The 22,636-nt window shown below is 48.5% G+C and overlaps 1 protein-coding gene across 1 annotated transcript in view; it reads left to right on the top strand.

The window, feature by feature from the left end:
* The window catches only part of LOC119925547 (cytochrome c oxidase assembly protein COX15 homolog), a 35,980-nt gene extending 16,543 nt beyond the window's left edge, over nt 1-19,437 (top strand). The window contains exons 5-10 of the mRNA XM_038743827.1: nt 3,819-3,986; nt 5,181-5,262; nt 13,742-13,896; nt 15,472-15,585; nt 18,783-18,921; nt 19,302-19,437. Coding sequence (XP_038599755.1) covers nt 3,819-3,986; nt 5,181-5,262; nt 13,742-13,896; nt 15,472-15,585; nt 18,783-18,914 — 651 coding nt within the window. The 3' untranslated portion in view covers nt 18,915-18,921; nt 19,302-19,437. The remainder of the gene's footprint in view (nt 1-3,818; nt 3,987-5,180; nt 5,263-13,741; nt 13,897-15,471; nt 15,586-18,782; nt 18,922-19,301) is intronic.
* Nucleotides 19,438-22,636: the final 3,199 nt, after the last annotated feature.

Below are 22,636 nucleotides of genomic sequence, written 5' to 3'. Positions count from 1 at the left end.
TGGAAGCCAGAGGTCCTCAGTTCATTCATTCACTGTCGTATTTATTGAGCGCTTACTGTGTGCAGAGCACTGTATTAAGCTCTGCTTGGGAAGTACAGGTCCGCGACATCTAGAGACGGTCCCTACCCAACAACGGGCTCCCAGTCTAGAAGGGGGAGACAGACGACAAACCACGTGGACCGGTGTCAAGTCATCAGAATAAATAGAATTAAAGCTAAATGCACATCACTTAACTTCACGTAAATAGCACATCACTTAACTTCTCTGAGCCTCAGTGCCCTCATCTGTAAAATGGGGATTAAGACTGTGAGCCCCACGTGGGACAACTTGATCACCCTGTATCCCCCCCAGCTCCTGGAACAGTGCTCTGCACATAGTAAGCGCTTAACAAATGCCATTGTTATTATTATTATTTAGCTTTAGTTCTGTTTTTTTCTGACGACTTGACACCCGTCCACATGCTTTGTTTTGTCGTCCGTCTCCCCCTTCTTGACGGTGAGCCCGTTGTCGGGTAGGGACCGTCTCTCTATGTCGCCGACTTGGACTTCCCAAGCGCTCAGTCCAGTGCTCTGCACACTGTAAGCACTCAATAAATATGATTGAATGAATGAATGAATGTCCATCTGCTGCTGCTACTGCTGCTGATGGTATTTGTTAAGCGCTTACTGAGCGCAGAGAAGCAGCGTGGCTCAGTGGAAAGAGCCCGGGCTTTGGAGTCAGAGGTCATGGGCTCATTCATTCATTCATTCACTCACTCACTCATTCATTCATTCATTCATTTTCTGGGCTTCAGTTCCCTCATCTGTAAAATGGGGATTAAGACTGTGAGCCCCACGTGGGACAACTTGATCACCCTGTATCCCCCCCAGCTCCTGGAACAGTGCTCTGCACATAGTAAGCGCTTAACAAATGCCATTGTTATTATTATTATTTAGCTTTAGTTCTGTTTTTTTCTGACGACTTGACACCCGTCCACATGCTTTGTTTTGTCGTCCGTCTCCCCCTTCTTGACGGTGAGCCCGTTGTCGGGTAGGGACCGTCTCTCTATGTCGCCGACTTGACTTCGCAAGCGCTCAGTCCAGTGCTCTGCACACTGTAAGCACTCAATAAATATGATTGAGTGAATGAATGAATGTCCATCTGCTGCTGCTACTGCTGCTGATGGTATTTGTTAAGCGCTTACTGAGCGCAGAGAAGCAGCGTGGCTCAGTGGAAAGAGCCCGGGCTTTGGAGTCAGAGGTCATGGGCTCATTCATTCATTCATTCACTCACTCACTCATTCATTCATTCATTCATTCATTTTCTGGGCTTCAGTTCCCTCATCTGTAAAATGGGCATTAAGATGTGAGCCCCCCGTGGGACAACCTGATCACCTTGTAACCTCCCCAGCGCTTAGAACAGTGCTTTGCACATAGTAAGCGCTTTACAAATACCATTATTATTATCGTTAACAAAATAAATAGAATAGTAAATATGTACAAGTAAGATAGAGTAATAAATCTGTACATGCATATATACAGGTGCTGGGGGGAGGGGAAGGAGGTAGGGCCAGGGGGATGGAGAGGAGGAGAGGAAAAAGGGGGCTCAGTCTGGGAAGGCCTCTTGGAGGAGGTGAGCACTCAGTGGGCTTTGAAGGGAAGAAGAGAGCTAGATTGGCAGATGTGTGACTGTGAACCCACTGTTGGGTAGGGACCGTCTCTATATGTTGCCGATTTGTACTTCCCAAGCGCTTAGTACAGTGCTCCGCACACAGTAAGCGCTCAATAAATACAATTGAATGTGTAGAGGGAGGGCATTCCGGGTCAGGGGGAGGACGTGGGCCGGGGGTTAACGGCGGGATGGGCGAGAACGAGGCCCAGTGAGGAGGTGAGCAGCGGCAGAGGAGCGGAGGGTGCGGGCTGGGCTGGAGAAGGAGAGTAGGGAGGTGAGGGAGGAGGGGGCGAGGTGAGTTTCTAATCCTAGCTCTGCCACTTGCCTGCTGTGTGACCATGAACAAGTCACTCCATTCTCTGTGCCTCAATTTCCTCATCTGTAAAATGGAGATTTAGAGCCTGTTGACCCTTCTGCTTAGACTGTGAGCCCCAGGTGGGACAGGAATGGTTCCTGATCTGATGATCTTGTACCTATCCCAGTGCTTAGGACAGTTCTTGGCACAGAGATGCTTAACAAGTAATAATAATAATAATGATGGCATTTATTAAGCGCTTACTATGTGCAAAGCACTGTTCTAAGAGCAGGGGAGGTTACAAGGGTATCAGGTTGTCCCACAGGGGGCTCACAGTCTTAATCCCCATTTTACAGATGAGGAAACTGAGGCTCAGAGAAGTTGTGACTTGCCCAAAGTCACACAGTTGACAATCGGCAGAGTCGGGATTTGAACCCATGACTTCTGACTCCAAAGCCCGTGCTCTTTCCACTGAGTGACACTGCTTCTCTACAGTCCGTTTACAACCAGCTTATTTTTTTAAGGTTGAAAACCACCCACTCTGTTTCCTACCTTCCTGCCGTTTCAACACTTCTACATCACATAAGCCCTTGAGTCCCAATTCCCCAAGAATTATTACTAGTACAAGCCACACTGCTTGTCTAACGGTAGTAGTAGTAGTAATACTGCGGGGCTCAGTGGAAAGATCACGGGCTTTGGAGTCGGAGGTCGTGGGTTCAAATCCCAGCTCTGCCACTTGTCAGCTGTGTGACCTTCGGCAAGTCACTTAAGTTCTCTGGGCCTCAGTTCCCTCATCTGTAAGATGGGGATGAAAACTGTGAGCCCCACGTGGGACAATCTGATTACCTTGTATCTACCCCAGCGCTTAGAACAGTGCTTGGCATGTAGTAAGCGCTTAACAAATACCAACATCATTATTATTATTACTACTACTACTAGTAGTAACTAGTATTCATTCATTCATTCATTCAATCGTATTTATTAATGATGGCATTTATTAAGCGCTTACTATGTGCAAAGCACTGTTCTAAGCACTGGGGGGATACAAGGTGATGAGGTTGTCCCACATGGGGCTCACAGTCTTCATCCCCATTTTACAGATGAGGGAACTGAGGCACAGAGAAGTGAAGTGACTTGCCCGAAGGCACACAGCTGACAAGTGGTGGAGCTGGGATTTGAACCCATGACCTCTGACTCCAAAGCCCGGGCTCTTTTCCACTGAGCCACGCTGCTGCTTTATTGAGCGCTTACTGTGTACAGAGCACTGTACTAAGCGCTTGGGAAGTCCAAGTTGGCAACATGTAGAGACGGTCCCTACCCAACAGTGGGCTCACAGTCTAGAAGGGGGAGACAGAGAACAAAACAAAACATAGTAACAAAATAAAATAAATAGAATAAATATGTACAAGTAAAATAGAGTAATAAATCCGTACAAACATATATACATATATACAGGTGCTGTGGGGAGGGGAAGGAGGTAAGGCGGGGGGGATGGAGAGGGGGAAGAGAGGGAGAGGAAGGAGGGGGCTCAGTCTGGGAAGGCCTCCTGGAGGAGGTGAGCTCTCAGTAGGGCCTTGAAGACTGTGACTTAAGACTTTGTGACTTAAGACTGTGAGCCCCCCTGTAGTAATAGTAGCAATAATTCTTGGGGAATTAGGACTCAAGGGCTTAGGTGATGTAGAAGTGTTGAAACGGCAGGAAGGTAGGAAATAGAGCGGGAGGTTTTCAACCTTAAAAAAATAAGTTGGTTGTAAACGGACTGTAGCATGAGGCTGACCACCCTGTGGGCAGTGAGGCTGGCAAAGACACCCTCCATCCCTCAATTTGAGGTGTCCCGATTCACTTCCAATTTTCTCTCTCCATGTGGGCCTAGGGCCTGCTCGGGTGGTACATGGTGAAAAGCGGGCTGGAAGAGAAGCCGGATTCGCACGACATACCTCGGGTCAGTCAGTATCGCCTGGCTGCCCACCTGGGCTCAGCACTCGTGTTGTACTGTGCCAGCCTGTGGACTGGGCTCTCCCTGCTGCTTCCTCGCCACAAGGTAGGATGCTGGGTCACGACCGGGTCACTGTGGCCCCTCTAAAGGCGTGCAGGGCCGTGTTTCTCTTAGCGGGCCCTTCCCGCTGGGAGCGGCCCGTCCCCTGGCTTCCCCGAGGAATTGAGGGAGCATCCGTGCCCCAACACGCTGCTTGCTGGGTAGGGATGAGGGTGGAGTTGGGATCTTGAGGCTCTTCTCCAAGCACAAATACCCATGAGGAAGTGGAGCGGCTCCTCGCGTAGGGTGATCGCTTTTTATAGCCTTCTAGAAGGCAGAAATGATCTGACCCGGTTAATTCCCAGGGCACATTTTAGTGGGTCAAAAATAACACACGTCGGGCTTCGAGGGAAGTCCTGCTCAGGCTGGGCGCTGCCTGCAGGTTCCCATCAGGCTGATACAAACCCAGTCAGGTTCGGTCCAAGGACTTACGGCACGGTGTACCCAAGTTCATTCATTCAGTCGTATTTATTGAGCACTTACTGTGTGCAGAGCACTGGACTAAGCGCTTGGGAAGTACAAGTTGGCAACATAAGTACAAGTCACTTTTGGGGGGGGGGGGGTTTGGATCACATGCCCGGAACTGCCAGACTGGAAATGACCAGGGCTTCACTTTCTAAACGCTCTGCCCTGCATGAATGGAGTTTTCCCCCATGTATATATGTATATATGTTTTTACATATTACTCTATTTTACTTGTACATATCTATTCTATTTATTTTATTTTGTTAGTATGTTTGGTTTTGTTCTCTGTCTCCCCCTTTTAGACTGTGAGCCCACTGTTGGGTAGGGACTGCCTCTGTATGTTGCCAACTTGTACTTCCCAAGCGCTTAGTACAGTGCTCTGCACACAGTAAGCGCTCAATAAATACGATTGATGATGACGATGAACCTTTGTTCTCTGGGCTATGGGACTACAATTTCCAGTAGTCCAAAAGGGCTACAGGGTAGTGCCCTTCTGAAGTGAGGCCAAGGCTCCCCGTGGCTAAGGTTAGAGCTGGGCAAGAAACTTCTGGCCCATTCCTGGGTCTCACTCTGTTTCTCAACAGTCAGGAGTTTCGAGTCAGTGACCCCCCGAGGGTTGGGTGTGGGGGGGAGTTGGGGAAGAATTGCCAAAGGCCGAGAGTCCCCCTAGAAGCGAAGGCCCTTTTGCAGCTCTCCTCGGGAAAATAAAGTGATTCTCTACATTGCTCCGTTCAGTTGCCGGAAACCCGCCAGATCCTCCAGCTGAGACGGTTTGCTCATGGGATAGCTGGCCTCGTCTTCCTTACAGCAATCTCAGGTAATGGCCCGTACCGAGCGGAAAGTTCCACGGTCCCCTCGTTTCACAAGCGCTTTGCGCACAGTAAGCGCTCAGTAAATACGATTGAATGAATTTGACACTCGCTCTGAGTGGGAAGTGTGTTGGCAGCTTTGTTCCAGGTTTTAGAGATCAAAAATCCATGATATTTTAAGCCTGAATGCATATTCCATCCCTTTCATTCCTCCAGATTCCTCTTTCCTCTCATCTACAGTTCTGTAATTACTGAAGTAATAATAATAGTAAGACCTATGGTATTTGACCATTCAATAAAAACTATGGCATTTGGTGAATGGTTACTAGGTGCCGAATCAGACACTGAGCTCGCAGTCTGTGAGGCCGGGAGTACAGGTATCTTATCCCCATGTTAAGTGACTTGCCCAAGGTCATCTAGCAGATTAGAGAAGCAATGTGGCCCAGTGGATAGAGCACGGGTTTGGGTGTCAGAAGGACTAAGGTTTCTAATCCCAGCCCTGCCACTTTGTCCGCTTTGTGACTCTGGACAAGTCACTTCTCTATGCCTCAGTTACCTCATCTGTAAAATGGCAATTAAGACAGTGAGCAACGGTTGGACTGTGTTCAGCCTGATTAGATTTTCTGTACCCCAGCGCTTTGTACAGTGCCTGGCGCATAGTAGGTACTTAACAAAATACCATTATTATTACCATAATAATAACTACGAGGATGATAATAGTGGCAAAGTTGGGATTAGAACCTGGGTCTCCTGGCTCCTAGACCCACACTCTTTAAACCAAGCCCCGTTACCTCCCTTAATGACAACTGTAAAATATTCCTCCTAAAGTTTAATTTTTGAAAAGGAATATGGAGCCTGATTAGTGCAACTCCTAACCAGCAACCTTAAGGAAAAGCTGATTTTTCTCCTAGATTCTTTAAAGAGTGAAGGCGAGGCCTGACCCACGTCTGGGTCAAACGGACTTGTAAGTAAAGGAAAACTGTCCATAGTGACCAGGGTTAGGACTGTGAGCCCACTGTTGGGTAGGGACTGTCTCTATATGTTGCCAACTTGTACTTCCCAAGTGCTTAGTACAGTGCTCTGCACACAGTAAGCGCTCAATAAATACGATTGATTGATTGATTGATCGACTCATTGCTTCAGAAGCCCCCTCCCCAGCAAGTTGGGGAACCCAAGATAGGGCTGGGGGTGGGAGGGCGCGTTTAGGGGGTCTTTTCGTTTCCTAGATGCCCCAGTGGAGTGGCTCCAAATGCCCAGTGGAGCCCAGAGACTTTCGTTGTTGGCAGTAACACCAAAGGCATCAGGTCTTCCCAGCATAGGAATTATCCGAGATCGGCTTCTCGGGATCCCATAAACCTCAGGGACCCTGGGGCAATGCCCGTGCATTCCCTTAACCTTTTGGGGCCCTGTCAGAAGTGGCAAGGAGGGCGGTTCCCCTCTCTCTGGTGGCCAACTTGTACTTCCCAAGCGCTTAGTACTGTGCTCTGCACACAGTAAGCGCTCAATAAATACGATTAAATGAATGAATGAATGAATGGTTTCCACAGCTGTTTTAAATAGAGACTTTCTGGCCCCGCACAGATGCTGCAGCCGTAGTGTGAGCAGTTCTTTTTTTATTAATTATTATTATTATTATTAGTTGACACCCTGGGCTTGGGGGTGAGCGGTCATTAGCGGTTTTTGATGGAAGTATTATCCAGCATAAACTGCCGGGCTTGGGGGTGAGCGGTCATTAGCGGTTTTTGATGGAAGTAGTGTCCAGCATAAACTGCCGGCCTTGGGGGTGAGCGGTCATTAGTGGTTTTTGATGAAAGTATTGTCCAGCATAAACTGCCGGGCTTGGGGGTGAGCGGTCATTTGCAGTTTTTGATGAAAGTATTGTCCAGCATAAACTGCCTGCCTTGGGGGTGAGCGGTCATTAGCGGTTTTTGATGAAAGTATTGTCCAGCATAAACTGCCAGGCAGCACTCCAACATGAAAGTTGAAAGCCTGTGGAGAAGAAAAATCACTCGGCTAATCCCCAATTGGGTGAAGATGTGCTGGGTTCCCGGTTGGGAAGTCTTTGGGAAAGAATGTCACACCTGGTCATTTTGAGCTAAGTGAAAGAGGGGTCACTTCAATTTACAAAATGAGGGACATCGCCCTGGGCCCTCTCTTGTACGGAAAATTCGTTCATTGTCGTATTTATTGAGCGCTTACTTTGTGCAGAGCAGTGTCCTATGCGCTTGGGAAGTACAAGTCGGCAACATAGAGAGACGGTCCCTACCCAACGACAGGCTCACAGTGTAGAAGGGGGAGACAGACAACAAAACAAGCTTGTAGACAGGTGTCAGAACCGTCAGAATAAATAGAATTACAGCTAAGTGCACACCATTAACCAAATAGAGTAGTAAATATGTACAAGTAAAATAGAGTAATAAATCTGTACAAATATATGTAAGTGCTTTGGGGAGGGGAAGAGGGATGGGGAGGAGGAGAGGAGAGAGGAAAAAGGAAAATGAGAGGCAAGTTGAATTTAATAGACGTAAAAAGCTTGGAATTCTTAGAGGAGGGCATTGTGTGAACCTGCGATAATATTAAGCCATACAAATGTTTTATTACATTCTTGAGTCACATGCCCAAGAATGAAGCAACAGAACACCTGAGCAGGAATTAGTACCTGCTGGTTTAGGAGGGGAGATTGCACAGAGTCTGTCTGAAAAGACTTTGCCTTCTGGTAAAGCCGACTTTTGTTGAACCGTGATTATGTTGCCATAGTTAATTCTACGTATCGGGTTTTCAGCAGGCAGACCGATGTCGTCAAGCCCTTCCCAAGGGTGCGGCATTCACGGAAAGGTGGTATTCGCCCCTTTTCTGGCAGAATGATGACCCCTCTCTAAGGGGATCTAGCCAAGTGATCCCTTTGACCCAGTTTGATTGTTATAAAAAGTAGAAATGTTCAAAGAGTTCTTTGGAGCACCCCTGCCGTCAAAGGCAGTGTCAGTTGCTTCATCTGTTTCTTTGACCTTCCAAAGGATCGAAGGATGGAGGGAAGGAAAACTCCCACCACAGTGAAGAGTTGGGAATTCTGTAGGGTGGGGCCAAAGTGGTTAAATTAAAGAGCACTTAGCAGCCGAGGTCAGGGGCTGGGAGATGTGTGGGCCTGGACCATACCAACCATCATGCTCTTTGATCCCCTTTGGCCTTCACTTCCCAAAGAATAATAACAACAATAATAATAATAATGTATTTTTTAATAATAATAATGTTGGTATTTGTTAAGCGCTTACTATGTGCCATGCACTGTTCTAAGCACTGGGGGAGATACAAGGTAATCAGGTTATCCCACGTGGGGCTGACAGTCTTCATCTCCATTTTACAGAAGAGGGAACTGAGGCCCAGAGAAGTTAGGTGACTTGCCCAAGGTCACACAGCTGACAAGTGGCGGAGCCGGGATTAGAACCCACGACCTGTGGCTCCCCAGGCCGCGCTCCTTCCACTGAGCCACGCTGCTTCTAAGCACCAGGCGCACTGTGCTAAGCGCTGGGGTAGATAGGAGCAAATCGCGTTGGACACGGTCCCTGGCCCACGAGGGGCTCACCATTTCAATCCCTATTTTACAGATGAGGTAACTGAGGCACAGAATAGTAAAGTGACCTGCCCGAGCTCACACAGCAGACAAGTGGCGGAGCCGGGATTAGAAGCCTCCAACTCCCAGGCCCATGCTCTGTTCACAGTGATTTGCTGAGCACTTACTATATAATAATAATAATAATAATAATAATAATAATAATGGTTTTGTTAAGCACTTACTATGTGCGAAGCACTGTTCTAAGCGCTTGGGGAGATACAAGGTGATCAGGTTGCCCCGTGTGGGGCCCACAGTCTTAATCCCCATTTTACACATGAGGGAACTGAGGCACAGGGACGCTAAGCGGCTTGCCCAAGGTCACACAGCTGACAAGTGGCAGAGTGGGGATTCGAACCTATGACCTCTGACTCCCAAGCCCGGGCTCTTTCCACTGAGCCAAAGTCACACAGCAGATAATAATAATAATAATAATAATGGCATTTATTAAGCGCTTACTATGTGCAAAGCACTGTTCTAAGCGCTGGGGAGGTTACAAAGTGATCAGGTTTTCCCACATGGGGCTCACAGTCTTCATCCCTATTTTACAGATGAGGTAGCTGAGGCACAGAGAAGTTAAGTGACTTTTCCAAAGTCACACAGCCGACAGTTGGTGGAGCTGGGATTCGAACCCATGACCTCTGACTCCAAAGCCCGGGCTCTTTCCACTGAGCCACGCTGCTTCTCTGAATGAATAAAGTGAGGATGAAGTAGAAGGGTGTGGGAGCCGCCAGCCTCCGGCCCACATCCTGCCTCTGGCCTGGAATGCCCTCCCTCTTCATACCTAACAGACTGAGCCCCTTCCTTCTTCTCCCCCTCATCCCCCTCTCCATCCCCCCCATCTTACCTCCTTCCCCTCCCCACAGCACCTGTATAAATGTTTGTACATATTTATTACTCTATTTTACTTGTACATATCTATTCTATTTATTTTATTTTGTTAGTATGTTTGGTCTTGTCTCCCCCTTTTAGACTGTGAGCCCACTGTTGGGTAGGGACTGTCTCTATATGTTGCCAATTTGTACTTCCCAAGCGCTTAGTACAGTGCTCTGCACACAGCGCTCACTAAATACGATTGATGATGATTACCCTCCCCCTCTTCAAAGCCTTATTGAAGGCACATCTCCTCCGAGAGGCCTTCCCTCCCATTTCTTCCCATTTCCATTTCTCCCACTGGACTGCCCTGATTTGCTCCCTTTATTCACTGCCCACCCCACCCCCTACAGAGATGGGGTTTCCCAGGAATGTCGGGGCAGAGAGGCAGCCGACGTGACCCCCGGCGAACGAAGTTTTTGCGAAGCGACTCTTAGGGTGGCTCAAAAACGACTCTCCAGGGTCCAGGGGTCTGAAAGAGGGCTCAGCAGCAACCCTGGGGACACTTATCTGCCCTGCCCACTGTTGGGTAGGGACTGTCTCTATATGTTGCCAACTTGTACTTCCCAAGCGCTTAGTACAGTGCTCTGCACACAGTAAGCGCTCAATAAATACGATTGATTGATTGATTGCCCTGGCGGGACAGGGCTGGCTGATGGAGGGGGCCTGGAGGGGAAAGCCTTAGTTACAGCCCAGAAGGAAACACCTAAAATAAGGGCTGGGGTAGATACAATATAATCAGGCTGGACAGAGTCATCATCATCATCAATCGTATTTATTGAGCGCTTACTATGTGCAGAGCACTGTACTAAGCGCTTGGGAAATACAAATTGGCAACATATAGAGACAGTCCCCACCCAACAGTGGGCTCACAGTCCTGTCCCCTATGGGACTCACGGTGTAAGGTGGAGGGAGAAAGGGGATTTAATCTCCATTTTGCAGATGAGGAAATAGAGATTACAGAGGAGTTAAAAGACTTGCCCAAGGACACCCTGGAGGCAAGTGGCAGAGCCAGGATTTGAACTCGGGAACTCGGACCCCCCCGGGCCTGCCTGCGTCCTTGGCTCTAGCCCCGCTGTTTCCGGGGAAGGGGAATTTGTACTTCCCAAGCGTTTACTACAGTGCTCAGCACACAGTAAGCGCTCAATAAATGTGATTGATGATGAAGGGGAGAAGGAGCAGGGAGGAGGTGATTAGGGGGCCGGCGGAGGAAGCGCCCCTTTTGAACCCTGCGGACTGTGCCCCGAATACCTGCCTGGACTGGCCCACTCTTGTTCCACCACTGGCAAGGGGCCCAGAAAACCTCCTCCACCAATTTACGACGTCCATCCGTTTGACAAGACCGCAGCTTCTGCTCAGCCACTGAGAAGCAGTGTGGCTCAGTGGGAAGAGCCCGGGCTTTGGAGTCAGAGGTTGTGGGTTCAAATGCCGGCTCCGCCAATCGTCAGCTGTGTGACTGTGGGCAAGTCACTTCACTTACTGCTTCACTTACTGCTCTGCACACAGTAAGCGCTCAATAAATACGATTGATTGATTCACTTCTCTGGGCCTCAGTGACCACATCTGTAAAATGGGGATGAAGACTGTGAGCCCCCCCGTGGGACAACCTGATCACTTTTAGGTTGGGGAAGCAGCGTGGCTCAGTGGAAAGAGCCCGGGCTTTGGAGTCAGAGGTCGTGGGTTCAAATCCCGGCTGTGCCAACTGTCAGCTGTGTGACTGTGGGCAAGTCACTTCACTTCTCTGGGCCTCAGTGACCACATCTGTAAAGTGGGGATGAAGACTGTGAGCCCCTCCATGAGACAACCTGATCACCTTTAGGTTGGGGAAGCAGCGTGGCTCAGTGGAAAGAGCCCGGGCTTTGGAGTCAGAGGTCATGGATTCAAATCCCGGCTGTGCCAACTGTCAGCTGTGTGACTGTGGGCAAGTCACTTCACTTCTCTGGGCCTCAGTGACCACATCTGTAAAATGGGGATGAAGACTGAGCCCCCCGTGGGACAACCTGATCACCTTGTAGCCTCCCCAGCGCTTAGAACAGTGCTTTGCACATAGTAAATGCTTAATAAATACCGTCATTATTATTATTAAATCCAGGATGGACTTCCCTTCTGGTCCCCGGAAACCCAAGGGCGCTGCCTGGGCCATTCTCTCTTGAGAATAATAATAATAATGATGATGGCATTTGTTAAGTGCTTACTATGTGCAAAGCACCGTTCTAAGCTCTGGGGAGGATAGAGGGTGATCAGGTTGTCCCACGGCGGGGGCGCACAGTCTTCATCCCCACTTTACAGATGAGGTAACTGAGGCGCAGAGAAGCGAAGTGACTTGCCTAAAGTCACACAGCTGACAAGTGGCAGAGCCGGGATTTGAACCCAAAACCTCTGACTCCCAAGCCTGGGCTCTTTCTACTGAGCCATCTCTGAGGTGCTGAAGGGGCAGTAACCTTTGTAAAGTTAGAATGGTTTTACCTACGTCCCAGATTTTTGATTTCTACCAGAGGAGGACGGGCTGGAATTTTTTTTTTTAAGTTATTTCTTAGGCGATTACTGTATGCCAGTCACTGTACTAAGCACTGGGGTAGATACAAGATAATCAAGTTGGACACAGTCCCTGTCCCACATGGGGTTCACAAGCAGCGTGGCTCAGTGGAAAGAGCCCGGGCTTTGGAGTAAGAGGTCATGGGTTCGAATCCCAGTTCTGCCAATTGTCAGCCGTGTGACTTTGGGCCAGCCACTTAACTTCTCTGTGCCTCAGTTACTTCTCCAGCGCTTAGAACAGTGCTTTGCACACGGTAAGCGCTTAATAAATGCCGTCATTATTATTAATCCTCATTTTACAGAGGAGGTAACAGAGGCCCTGAGAAGTGAAGTGATTGGCTTAAGGTGACACAGCAGATAAGTGGTGGAACTTGGATTAGAACCCAGGTCCCTCGGAATCCCAGGCCCTTGGCAGGGTTGTTGAAACGTAGCTGGGGAGGAGATCAATCAATCAATCGTATTGAGCGCTTGCTGTGTGCAGAGCACTGTACTAAGCGCTTGGGAAGTACAAGTTGGCAACATAGAGATCTCAGTGCAACAACCATATACTGATACTCTCATCCTATCCTGTCTGGACTACTGCACCAGCCTTCTCTCTGATCTCCCATCCTCGTGACTCTCTCCACTTCAATCCATACTTCATGCTGCTGCCCGGATTATCTTTGTCCAGAAACGCTCTGGGCATATTACTCCCCTCCTCAAAAACCTCCAATGGCTACCAATCAATCTGCGCATCAGGCAGAAACTCCTCACCCTGGGCTTCCAGGCCGTCCATCCCCTCGCCCCCTCCTACCTCACCTCCCTTCTGTCCTTCTCCAGCCCGGCCCGCACCCTCCGCTCCTCCGCCGCTAATCTCCTCACCGTTAGGCCTCGTTCTTGCCTGTCCCGCCATCGACCCCCGGCCCACGTCATCCCCCGGGCCTGGAATGCCCCCAATCCCTCTGCCCCTCCGCCAAGCTAGCTCTCTTCCTCCCTTCAAGGCCCTGCTGAGAGCTCACCTCCTCCAGGAGGCCTTCCCAGACTGAGCCCCTTCCTTCCTCTCCCCCTCGTCCCCCTCTCCATCCCCCCATCTTACCTCCTTCCCTTCCCCACAGCACCTGTATATATGTATATATGGTTGTACATATTTATTACTCTATTTATTTATTTTACTTGTACATTTCTATCCTATTTATTTTATTTTGTTGGTATGTTTGGTTTTGTTCTCTGTCTCCCCCTTTTAGACTGGGAGCCCACTGTTGAGTAGGGACTGTCTCTATGTGTTGCCAATTTGTACTTCCCAAGCGCTTAGTACAGTGCTCTGCACATAGTAAGCGCTCAATAAATACGATTGATTGATTGATTGATTGATTGGTTCCCCTGCACCTCTGTCGGGAAAACCGGCCGTGTCCCCCGCCCCCCGCGCTTCCTCATAAAGGAAGGATGCCCGCGTCCTCTCCCGTGGGGCATCGGACTGTCTTTTGTTGCTACAGGAGCCTTTGTGGCGGGCCTGGATGCGGGGCTCGTGTACAACTCCTTCCCCAAGATGGGGGAACGCTGGGTCCCGGAAGATCTCTTCACCTTCTCCCCGGCCCTGAGGAACGTCTTTGAGAATCCCACCACGGTCCAGTTCGACCACCGGGTCCTGGTAAGTTTCTCTCATTCGGGTACATTTTCATGAACAAAAACGAGCGGGAGTCGGAGACGTCGACTTTTAGATAAGACGAGGTCGGTTTGGAGCTAGTCCAGTGCTCTGCACACAGTAAGCGCTCAATAAATGCGATTGAATGAATGAATGAATGAGAAACCCTTACAGCCCAGCATGAGCCGGGAAACTCGAGCCCTTTTGTCTTTAACCCCAGAAAAGAGTTTATTCTGTTGAAAGGATCAAATGAATGAATAATAATAATAATAATGACATTTGTTAAGCGCTTACTATGTGCAAAGCACTGTTCTAAGCGCTGGGGGGATACAGTGTGATCAAGTTGTCCCACATAGGGCTCACAGTCTTAATCCCCATTTTTACAGATGAGGGAACTGAGGCTCAGAGAAGTTAAGTGACTTGCCCAAGGTCACACAGCAGACTTGTGGCGGAGCCGGGATTCGAACCCACGACCTCCGACTCCAAAGCCCGGGCTCTTCCCACTGAGCCACGCTGCTTCTCCTGTGAGAATGAATGAATGAATATGTATATATGTTGGTACATATTTATTTTACTTGTGCATATTCTATTTATTTTATTTGGTTTATATGTTTATTTTGTTGTCTGTCTCCCCCTTCTAGACTGTGAGCCCGCTGTTTTTTGTTTTTTTTTTAATGGCATTTATTAAGCGCTTACTATGGGCAAAGCACTGTTCTAAGTGCTGGGGAGTTTACTAGGTAATCAGGTTGTCCCATGGGGGGCTCACAGTCTTAATCCCCATTTTACGGAGAGGGAACTGAGGCCCAGAGAAGTGAAGTGACTTGCCCAAAGTCACACAGCTGACAATTGGCAGAGCCGGGATTTGAACCCATGAACTCTGACTCCAAAGCCCGGGCTCTTTCCAGTGAGCCACGCCGTTGGGTAGGGACCGTCTCTAGACGTTGCCAAAACCTGGGCTTCGCAAGCGCTTCGTACAGTGCTCTGCCCACAGTAAGCGCTCAATAAATACGATTGAATGAATGAATTGAATGATGGGTGAGTGCGACCCGTTCGGGGGCTGAACAGTCTGGGTTTGATGGCATCCACGTCGGCCCTCACGTTGCGTCGTCCTAAAAGCCCACCTCCTCCAGCAAGTCTTCCCCGATTCATTCCCAGTGCCCTGGTCCTAGAAATCCTAGAAATCCTAGAAATCGGCCATCTTGAAGCACTCAGAAACTCATTTATATCCATCCACGGCACCTTTTTACATACACATTTATTCAATTATTTTTTCACACTCTATATTTTTATGTCTGCCTCCCCCAGTTTTCGAGTGTAAGCCCTCTGTGAGCAGGAAATATGCACTCAAGTGAGAAGTCAAAAAATGCTCATGCTGCTGCAGCCGCTACTGCTCCCAGGTGAAATTTAGATAAGTGATTAGAACTCGCGTCAGTTCAGTGAGTGGTAACTACCCAGTAGTAGGGGTGAGCCTAATAGACCACAGTGGTTTTTTGACGTGTAAAAAATGTGTTTTTTTGACGTGTAAAAATGTGACAGAAGGTTCCTGCTGGCTTTGCTTACCTTGTTTCCCTCCCCCTGTAGGGAATCGCCTCGGTCACAGCCATCACAGCGCTCTTCTTCCTGTCTCGGAAAGTCCCCCTCCCTCGCAGGACCAAGATGGCCTTGGCCTCCTTATTGGCAGTGGCGTATACACAGGTAGTAATAATAATAATAATAATAATGGTATTTGTTAAGCGCTTACTATGTGCAAAGCACTGTTCTAAGCGCTGGGGAGGATACAGGGTTATCAGGTTGTCCCACATGGGGCTCACAATCCTAATCCCCATTTTACAGACGAGGGAACTGAGGCCCAGAAGCGAAGTGACTTGCCCAAAGTCACACCGCTGACAAGTGGCAGAGCTGGGATTCGAACCCATGCCCTCTGATTCCAAAGCCCACGATCTTTCCACTAAGCCACAGCCGCTTCTCTCCCATTCCCAGGAATCCGCTGGTCCACTGCCCTTCCGGTGAAGACCATCCTACCCTAAATAAGAATGGGGTTGGTCAGGTGCTTACTATGGGCCAGGCACTGTACTAAGCGCTCAGCTGGAGACGAGCGAATTGGGTTGGATGTAGTCCCTGTCCCACATGGGGCTCGCGCTCTCCATTTTGCGGTTGAGGCAGTTGAGGCCCAGAGAAGTTAAGTGACTTGCCCACGGTTGCACAGAAGACAGGTAGCAGAGCTAATATTCATTCATTCATTCAATCAATTGTATTTATTGAGTGCTTACTGTGTGCAGAGCACTGTACTAAGCGCTTGGGAAGTACAAGTTGGCAACATATAGAGACGGTCCCTACCCGACAGTGGGCTCACAGTCTAGATTAGAACCCAGGTCCTTGCGACCCCCGTGCCCAGGCCTGGGCTCCATCAACTGGGCTAGGTGTCTTCTCAGTCAGCCGATGGGACTGTGATGTGGGGAAGATACATTCATGCAGTCAGTCAATCAATCAATCGTATTTATTGAGCTCTTACTGTGTGCAGAGCACGGTACTAAGCGCTTGGGAAGTACAAGTTGGCAACATATAGAGACAGTCCCTACCCAACAGTGGGCTCACAGTCTAAAAGAGTGGGCTTACAGTCTAAACAGTCGTGCTTACTCTGGGCAGGGCACTGTATTAAGCGCTTAAGGACCACGTGCTGGGTACGCGTATTCTCCACTGTGCCTGGGAGGGAACCTGACTGTCCAAAGTATTTCCTCAGTTTGCACTTCACGGAACTTACAGCTCGGCTGTTGCTTTGGGCCTCTAATACAGTCCTTGGGTGCCTTTTTTGAGGGATGGGATTCAGTAGTCAGCATGCCACTGGCCCATTTCTCCTTCACACGTGGGGTGATGATGGAGATACGTTTGTAAGTTTGTACGTATTTATTTTTATTATATTTATTATATGTATTTATTATTATACGTATTTATTATACATTTGTACATATTACTCTATTTGTACATGTTTATTTTATTGTGTTAATATGTTTTGTTTTATTCCCTGTCTCCCCCTTCTAGACTGTGAGCCCACTGTTGGGTAGGGACCGTCTCTAGATGTTGCCAACTTGGACTTCCCAAGCGCTTAGTCCAGTGCTTTGCACGCAGTAAGCGCTCAATAAATACGATTGATTGATTGATTGACTAGTATCTGAAGTAGGTGGCAGAAGTGGATGCTATGGGTTTCAAAGGAAGGGAAAGAGAAGGATGACGGAGGTGGAATGATGCAAGACCAGTCAATCAATCAATCAATTGTATTTATTGAGTGCTTACTGTGTGCAGAGCACTGGACTAAGCGCTTGGGAAGTCCAAGTTGGCAACATCTAGAGACAGTCCCTACCCAACAATGGGCTCACAGTCTAAAAGGGGGAGACAGAGAACAAAATCAAACGTGCTAACAAAATAAAATAAATAGAATAGATATGTACAAGAAAAATAAATAAATAAATAAATAGAGTAATAAATATGTACAGACATATATACATATATACAGGTGCTGTGGGGAAGGGAAGGAGGTAAGATGAGGGGGATGGAGAGGGGGGTGAGGGGGAGAGGAAGGAAGGGGCTCAGACCGTAGTCCCTCTAGACTGTCAGTATGTTGTGGGCAGTCTGTTTACTGTTGTACTACATTCCCCCAAGGGCTTCGTACAGTACTCCACACACAATAACCCTCTCCATCCCCCGCATCTTACCTCCTTCCCTTCCCCACAGCACTTGTATATATGTATATATGTATGTACATATTTATTACTCTATTTATTTCTTTTACTTGTCCATCTTCTAGACTGTGAGCCTGCTGTTGGGTAGGGACCGTCTCTATATGTTGCCGACTTGTACTTCCCAAGCGCTTAGTACCGTGCTCTGCACACAGTAAGTGCTCAATAAATACGATTGATTGATTGATATCTATTCTATTTTGTTAGTATGTTTGGTTTTGTTCTCTGTCTCCCCCATTTAGACTGTGAGCCCACTGTTGGGTAGGGACTGTCTCTATATTTTGCCAACTTGTACTTCCCAAGCGCTTAGTACAGTGCTCTGCACACAGTAAGTGCTCAATAAGTACGATTGATTGATTGATATCTATTCTATTTATTTTGTTAATATGTTTGGTTTTGTTCTCTGTCTCCCCCTTCTAAACTGTGAGCCCACTGTCGGGTAGGGACTGTCTCTATATGTTGCCGACTTGTACTTCCCAAGCGCTTAGTACCGTGCTGTGCACACAGTAAGCGCTCAATAAATACGATTGATTGATTGATATCTATTCTATTTATTTTGTTAGTATGTTTGGTTTTGTTCTCTGTCTCCCCCTTCTAGACTGTGAGCCCGCTGTCGGGTAGGGACCGTCTCTAGATGGTGCCGACTTGTACTTCCCAAGCGCTTAGTACTGTGCTCTGCACACAGTACGCGCTCAGTAAATACGATTGATTGATTGATATCTATTCTATTTATTTTGTTAGTATGTTTGGTTTTGTTCTCTGTCTCCCCCTTCTAGACTGTGAGCCCGCTGTCGGGTAGGGACCGTCCCTAGATGTTGCCGACTTGGACTTCCCAAGACGCTTGGTCCAGTGCTCTGCATCATCCTCATCATCAATCGTATTTATTGAGCGCTTACTGTGCACACAGCAAGCGCTCAATAAATACGATTGATTGATATTACTGTGCACACATTGATAAGTGCTCAATAAATAAGTGATTGATTAGTGCTCAATAAATAAGTGATTGATAAGTGCTCAATAAATCCGATCAAATGAGGGAATGATGGGACCGTCAGCCGACACGTGGCTCCTGGCTTCCTGATTTGGGTCCCTGGCTTCCCTCGTAGGAAATCCTTCCCTGCGGATACCAGGTCTCCCGCTCTTTTTCCCTCCCCCCAGGTTGGCCTGGGCATCAGCACGCTCCTGCTGTACGTCCCCACCCCGCTGGCCGCCACCCACCAGTCCGGCTCCCTGGCTCTGCTCAGCGTGGCCCTGTGGCTCATGAACGAACTCCGCCGGGCCCCGAAGTGAGCCTCGGGTAAGCAACGCCGCCACCGGGGCCCCCGCCGGGCTTCCCAAGCTCCAGCGCTTAGTACAGCGCTCTGCACACTGTAAGCGCTCAATAAATACGATTGATTGGTTCCTACGGGGCTGCGGACGGAGCGGGAATCGGCCCACTCTCCCGTCCGCCGAGGAGAGGAGGCCTCGCTAGCCGGATCATCCCTTTTGTTTCTAAGTGGGCCCCTTCATCATCATCATCATCAATCGTATTTATTGAGCGCTTACTATGTGCAGAGCACTGTACTAAGCGCTTGGGAAGTACAAATTGGCAACGTATAGAGACAGTCCCTACCCAACAGTGGGCTCACTTCACCGAGCAAAGGACACTCTCACCAGCGGGCTTAATTGACTTTTCAGAATCTTTCGCACCTAAGACCAGCGGGAACTCAGACGAGGAAGCCGGCGGATACCAAAAATCGGATTTATTTTTAAAAAACTTTTAAAAAATCTTGTAAAATAGAGGAACCGACATTAAAGGTGTTTGTTGAAATGTGTGTCGCTGATGCCTTTGGAGCTCGGGGCCCAGTTTTCTGCCTCAGCAGGAAGCGGCCCACGCTCTTTATGCTCAACCTTGACTGATGGTCAATCAATCAATCAATCAATCAATCGTATTTATTGAGCGCTTACTGTGTGCAGAGCACTGTACTAAGCGCTTGGGAAGTACAAGTTGGCAACATCTAGAGACAGTCCCTACCCAACAGTGGGCTCACAGTCTAAAAGGGGGAGACAGAGAACAAAACCAAACATACCAACAAAATAAAATAAATAGAATAGATATGAACAAGTAAAATAAATAAAGTAATAAATATGTACAAATATATATACATATACAGGTCAATCAATCAATCGTATTTATTGAGCGCTTACTGTGCAGTGCACTGTACTAAGCGCTTGGGAAGTACAAGTTGGCAACATATAGAGACGGTCCCTACCCAACAGTGGGCTCACAGTCTAAAAGTCTGATGGTCGGATTCTTCTCTTAATAATAATAATAATGATGGCATCTGTTAAGCGCTTACTATGTGCAGAGCACTGTTCTAAGCGCTGGGGGAGATACAAGGTGATCACGTTGTCCCATGTGGGGCTCACAGTCTTAATCCCCATTTTACAGATGAGGTAACTGAGGCTCAGAGAAGTTAAGTCACCTGCCCAAGGTCACACAGCAGACATGTGGTGGAGCCGGGATTCGAACCCATGACCTCTGACTCCAAAGCCTGTGCTCTTTCCACTGAGCCACGCCGCTTCTCTGACTTCTAGACTGTGAGCCCACTGTTGGGTAGGGACCGTCTCTATATGTTGCCGACCTGTACTTCCCAAGCGCTTAGTACAGTGCTCTGCACACAGTAAGCGCTCAATAAATACGATTGAATTGAATGAATGAATTCCCCAGATTGGGGCAGCATTGGAGCTTCCTATAACAACCCGCGTCGGAGGTGCCTCTCAAAGCATTTTCCACCTTTTTTCTTGGAATCCAGCTCTCTAATAATAATAATAATAATAATGGCATTTGTTAAGCGCTTACTATGTGCAGAGCACTTTTCTAAGCACTGGGGAGATACAAGGTGATCAGGTTGTCCCGCGTGGGGCTCACAGTCATCATCCCCATTTTCCAGATGGGGTAACTGAGGCTCCGAGAAGTTAAGCGACTTGCCCAAGGTCACACAGCAGACGAGGCGGAGCTGGGATTCGAACCCACGACCTCTGACTCCAAAGCCCGGGCTCTAGGAGGGCAGTTGTGTGAACCAAGAGCTCCACTTTACCTCGGGGGAGTGGTGGCTTAAAAACTGACCTGGTCACCCGAGGAGGTCCTATGGTCGGAGGGAGGACCCTTTGCGGGCCACTAGTTCTCATCGCTCGGGGATTTTGTTCGTTCGCTCGTATTTATTGAGCGCTTACTGTGTGCAGAGCACTGGACTAAGCGCTTGGGAAGTCCAAGTCGGCAACATCTAGAGACGGTCCCTACCCAACAGCGGGCTCACAGGCTAGAAGGGGGAGACAGACAACAAGACATATTAACAAAATAAAATAAATAGAATAAATAGGTACAAATATTGTACACATTTGTACAAAATTGTCTGGCCTGCCAGCCGCTGTGGGACAGTCGGTTCTTTCTGCCAAGGCACCCCGGGGGCTTTCTAACATCCACAGCGAACTTTCACTCCCAGAAAGCTGGTAGCGAAGCCCAGGGCCTGCTCTCTGGGGCAGTAGTAGTAATAATAATAATAATAATAATAATAATAATAATGACATTTATTAAGCGCTTACTATGTGCAAAGCACTGTGCTAAGCGCTGGAGAGGTTACAAGGTGATCAGGGTGTCCCACACGGGGGCTCACAGTCTTAATCCCCATTTTCCTGATGAGGGAACGGAGGCCCAGAGAAATGAAGTGACTTGCCCAAGGTCACCCAGCTGACAATTGGCGGAGCCGGGGTTCGAACTCATGACCTCCGGCTCCAAAGCCCGGGCTCCTTCCACTGAGCCACGCTGCTTTTCAGTAATAATGATAATAATAATGATGGCATTTGTTAAGCGCTTACTATGTGCAGAGCACTGTTGTAAGCGCTGGGAGGGATACAAGGTGATCAAGTTGCCCCACGTGGGGCTCACAATCAATCCCCATTTTACAGATGAGGGAACTGAGGCTCAGAGACGTGAAGTGACCTGCCCGAGGTCACACAGCTGTCACAATCAATCCCCATTTTACAGATGAGGTAACTGAGGCTCAGAGAAGTTTAGTGACTTTGCCCAAGGTCACACAGCCGTCATGTGGTGGAGTCAGGATTCGAACCCATGACCCCTGACTCCAAAGCCCGGGCTCTTTTCACTGAGTCTGTCCACCTCCAGTCCCCTCTCCCTCCACCTTACAGTTTTAGATCGTAAACACCCCCAGGGCCAGGAACCCCCTACAGTTGCCCCCCGGGGTATTCTTTCCTGGCACTTAATACAGTGCTCTGAACACAACAAACCATTAGCCATACTATTACTACTACTACTACTACTACTACTACTAATAATAATAATGGCATTTGTTAAGCACTTACTATGTGCAAAGCACTGTTCTAAGAGAAGCAGCGTGGCTGAGTGGAAAGAGCACAGGCTTTGGAGTCAGAGGTCATGGGTTTGAATCCCGACTCCGCCACATGTCAGCTGTGTGATCTCAGGCAAGTCACTTCTCTTCTCTGGGCCTCAGTTCCCTCATCTGTAAAATGGGGGTGAAGACTGTGAACCCCACATGGGACAACCTGATCACCCTGTATCCTCCCCAGCGCTTAGAACAGTGCTTTGCACATAGTAAGCGCTTAACAAATGCCAATTATTATTATTATTATTCTAAGCGCTGGGGAGGGCTCACATGGGGCTCACAGTCTTCATCCCTGTTTTACAGATGAGGTCACTGAGGCCCAGAGAAGTCAAGTGACTTGCCCAAGGTCATGCAGCAGACATGTGGCAGAGTGGGGATTCGAACCCATGACCTCTGACTCCAAAGCCCGGGCTCTTTCCACTGAGCCACGCTGCTTCTCTAACTACTCATTCACCTGCCCGCCATGATGTCATTAGAGAAGAAGGTCCTCTCTGTCCCGTAACCAATGATCCCGGTTTCTGGGGCATTATGCAGCTACAATCAATCAATCAATCAATCAATCAATCAATCGTATTTATTGAGCGCCTACTGTGTGCAGAGCACTGTACT

The sequence above is a fragment of the Tachyglossus aculeatus genome, chromosome 3, assembly GCF_015852505.1.
Source record: "Tachyglossus aculeatus isolate mTacAcu1 chromosome 3, mTacAcu1.pri, whole genome shotgun sequence".
NCBI lineage: Eukaryota > Metazoa > Chordata > Mammalia > Monotremata > Tachyglossidae > Tachyglossus > Tachyglossus aculeatus.
Note: the sequence above shows the minus strand (reverse complement) of the source record. Positions and strands in the feature narration are given on the sequence as shown.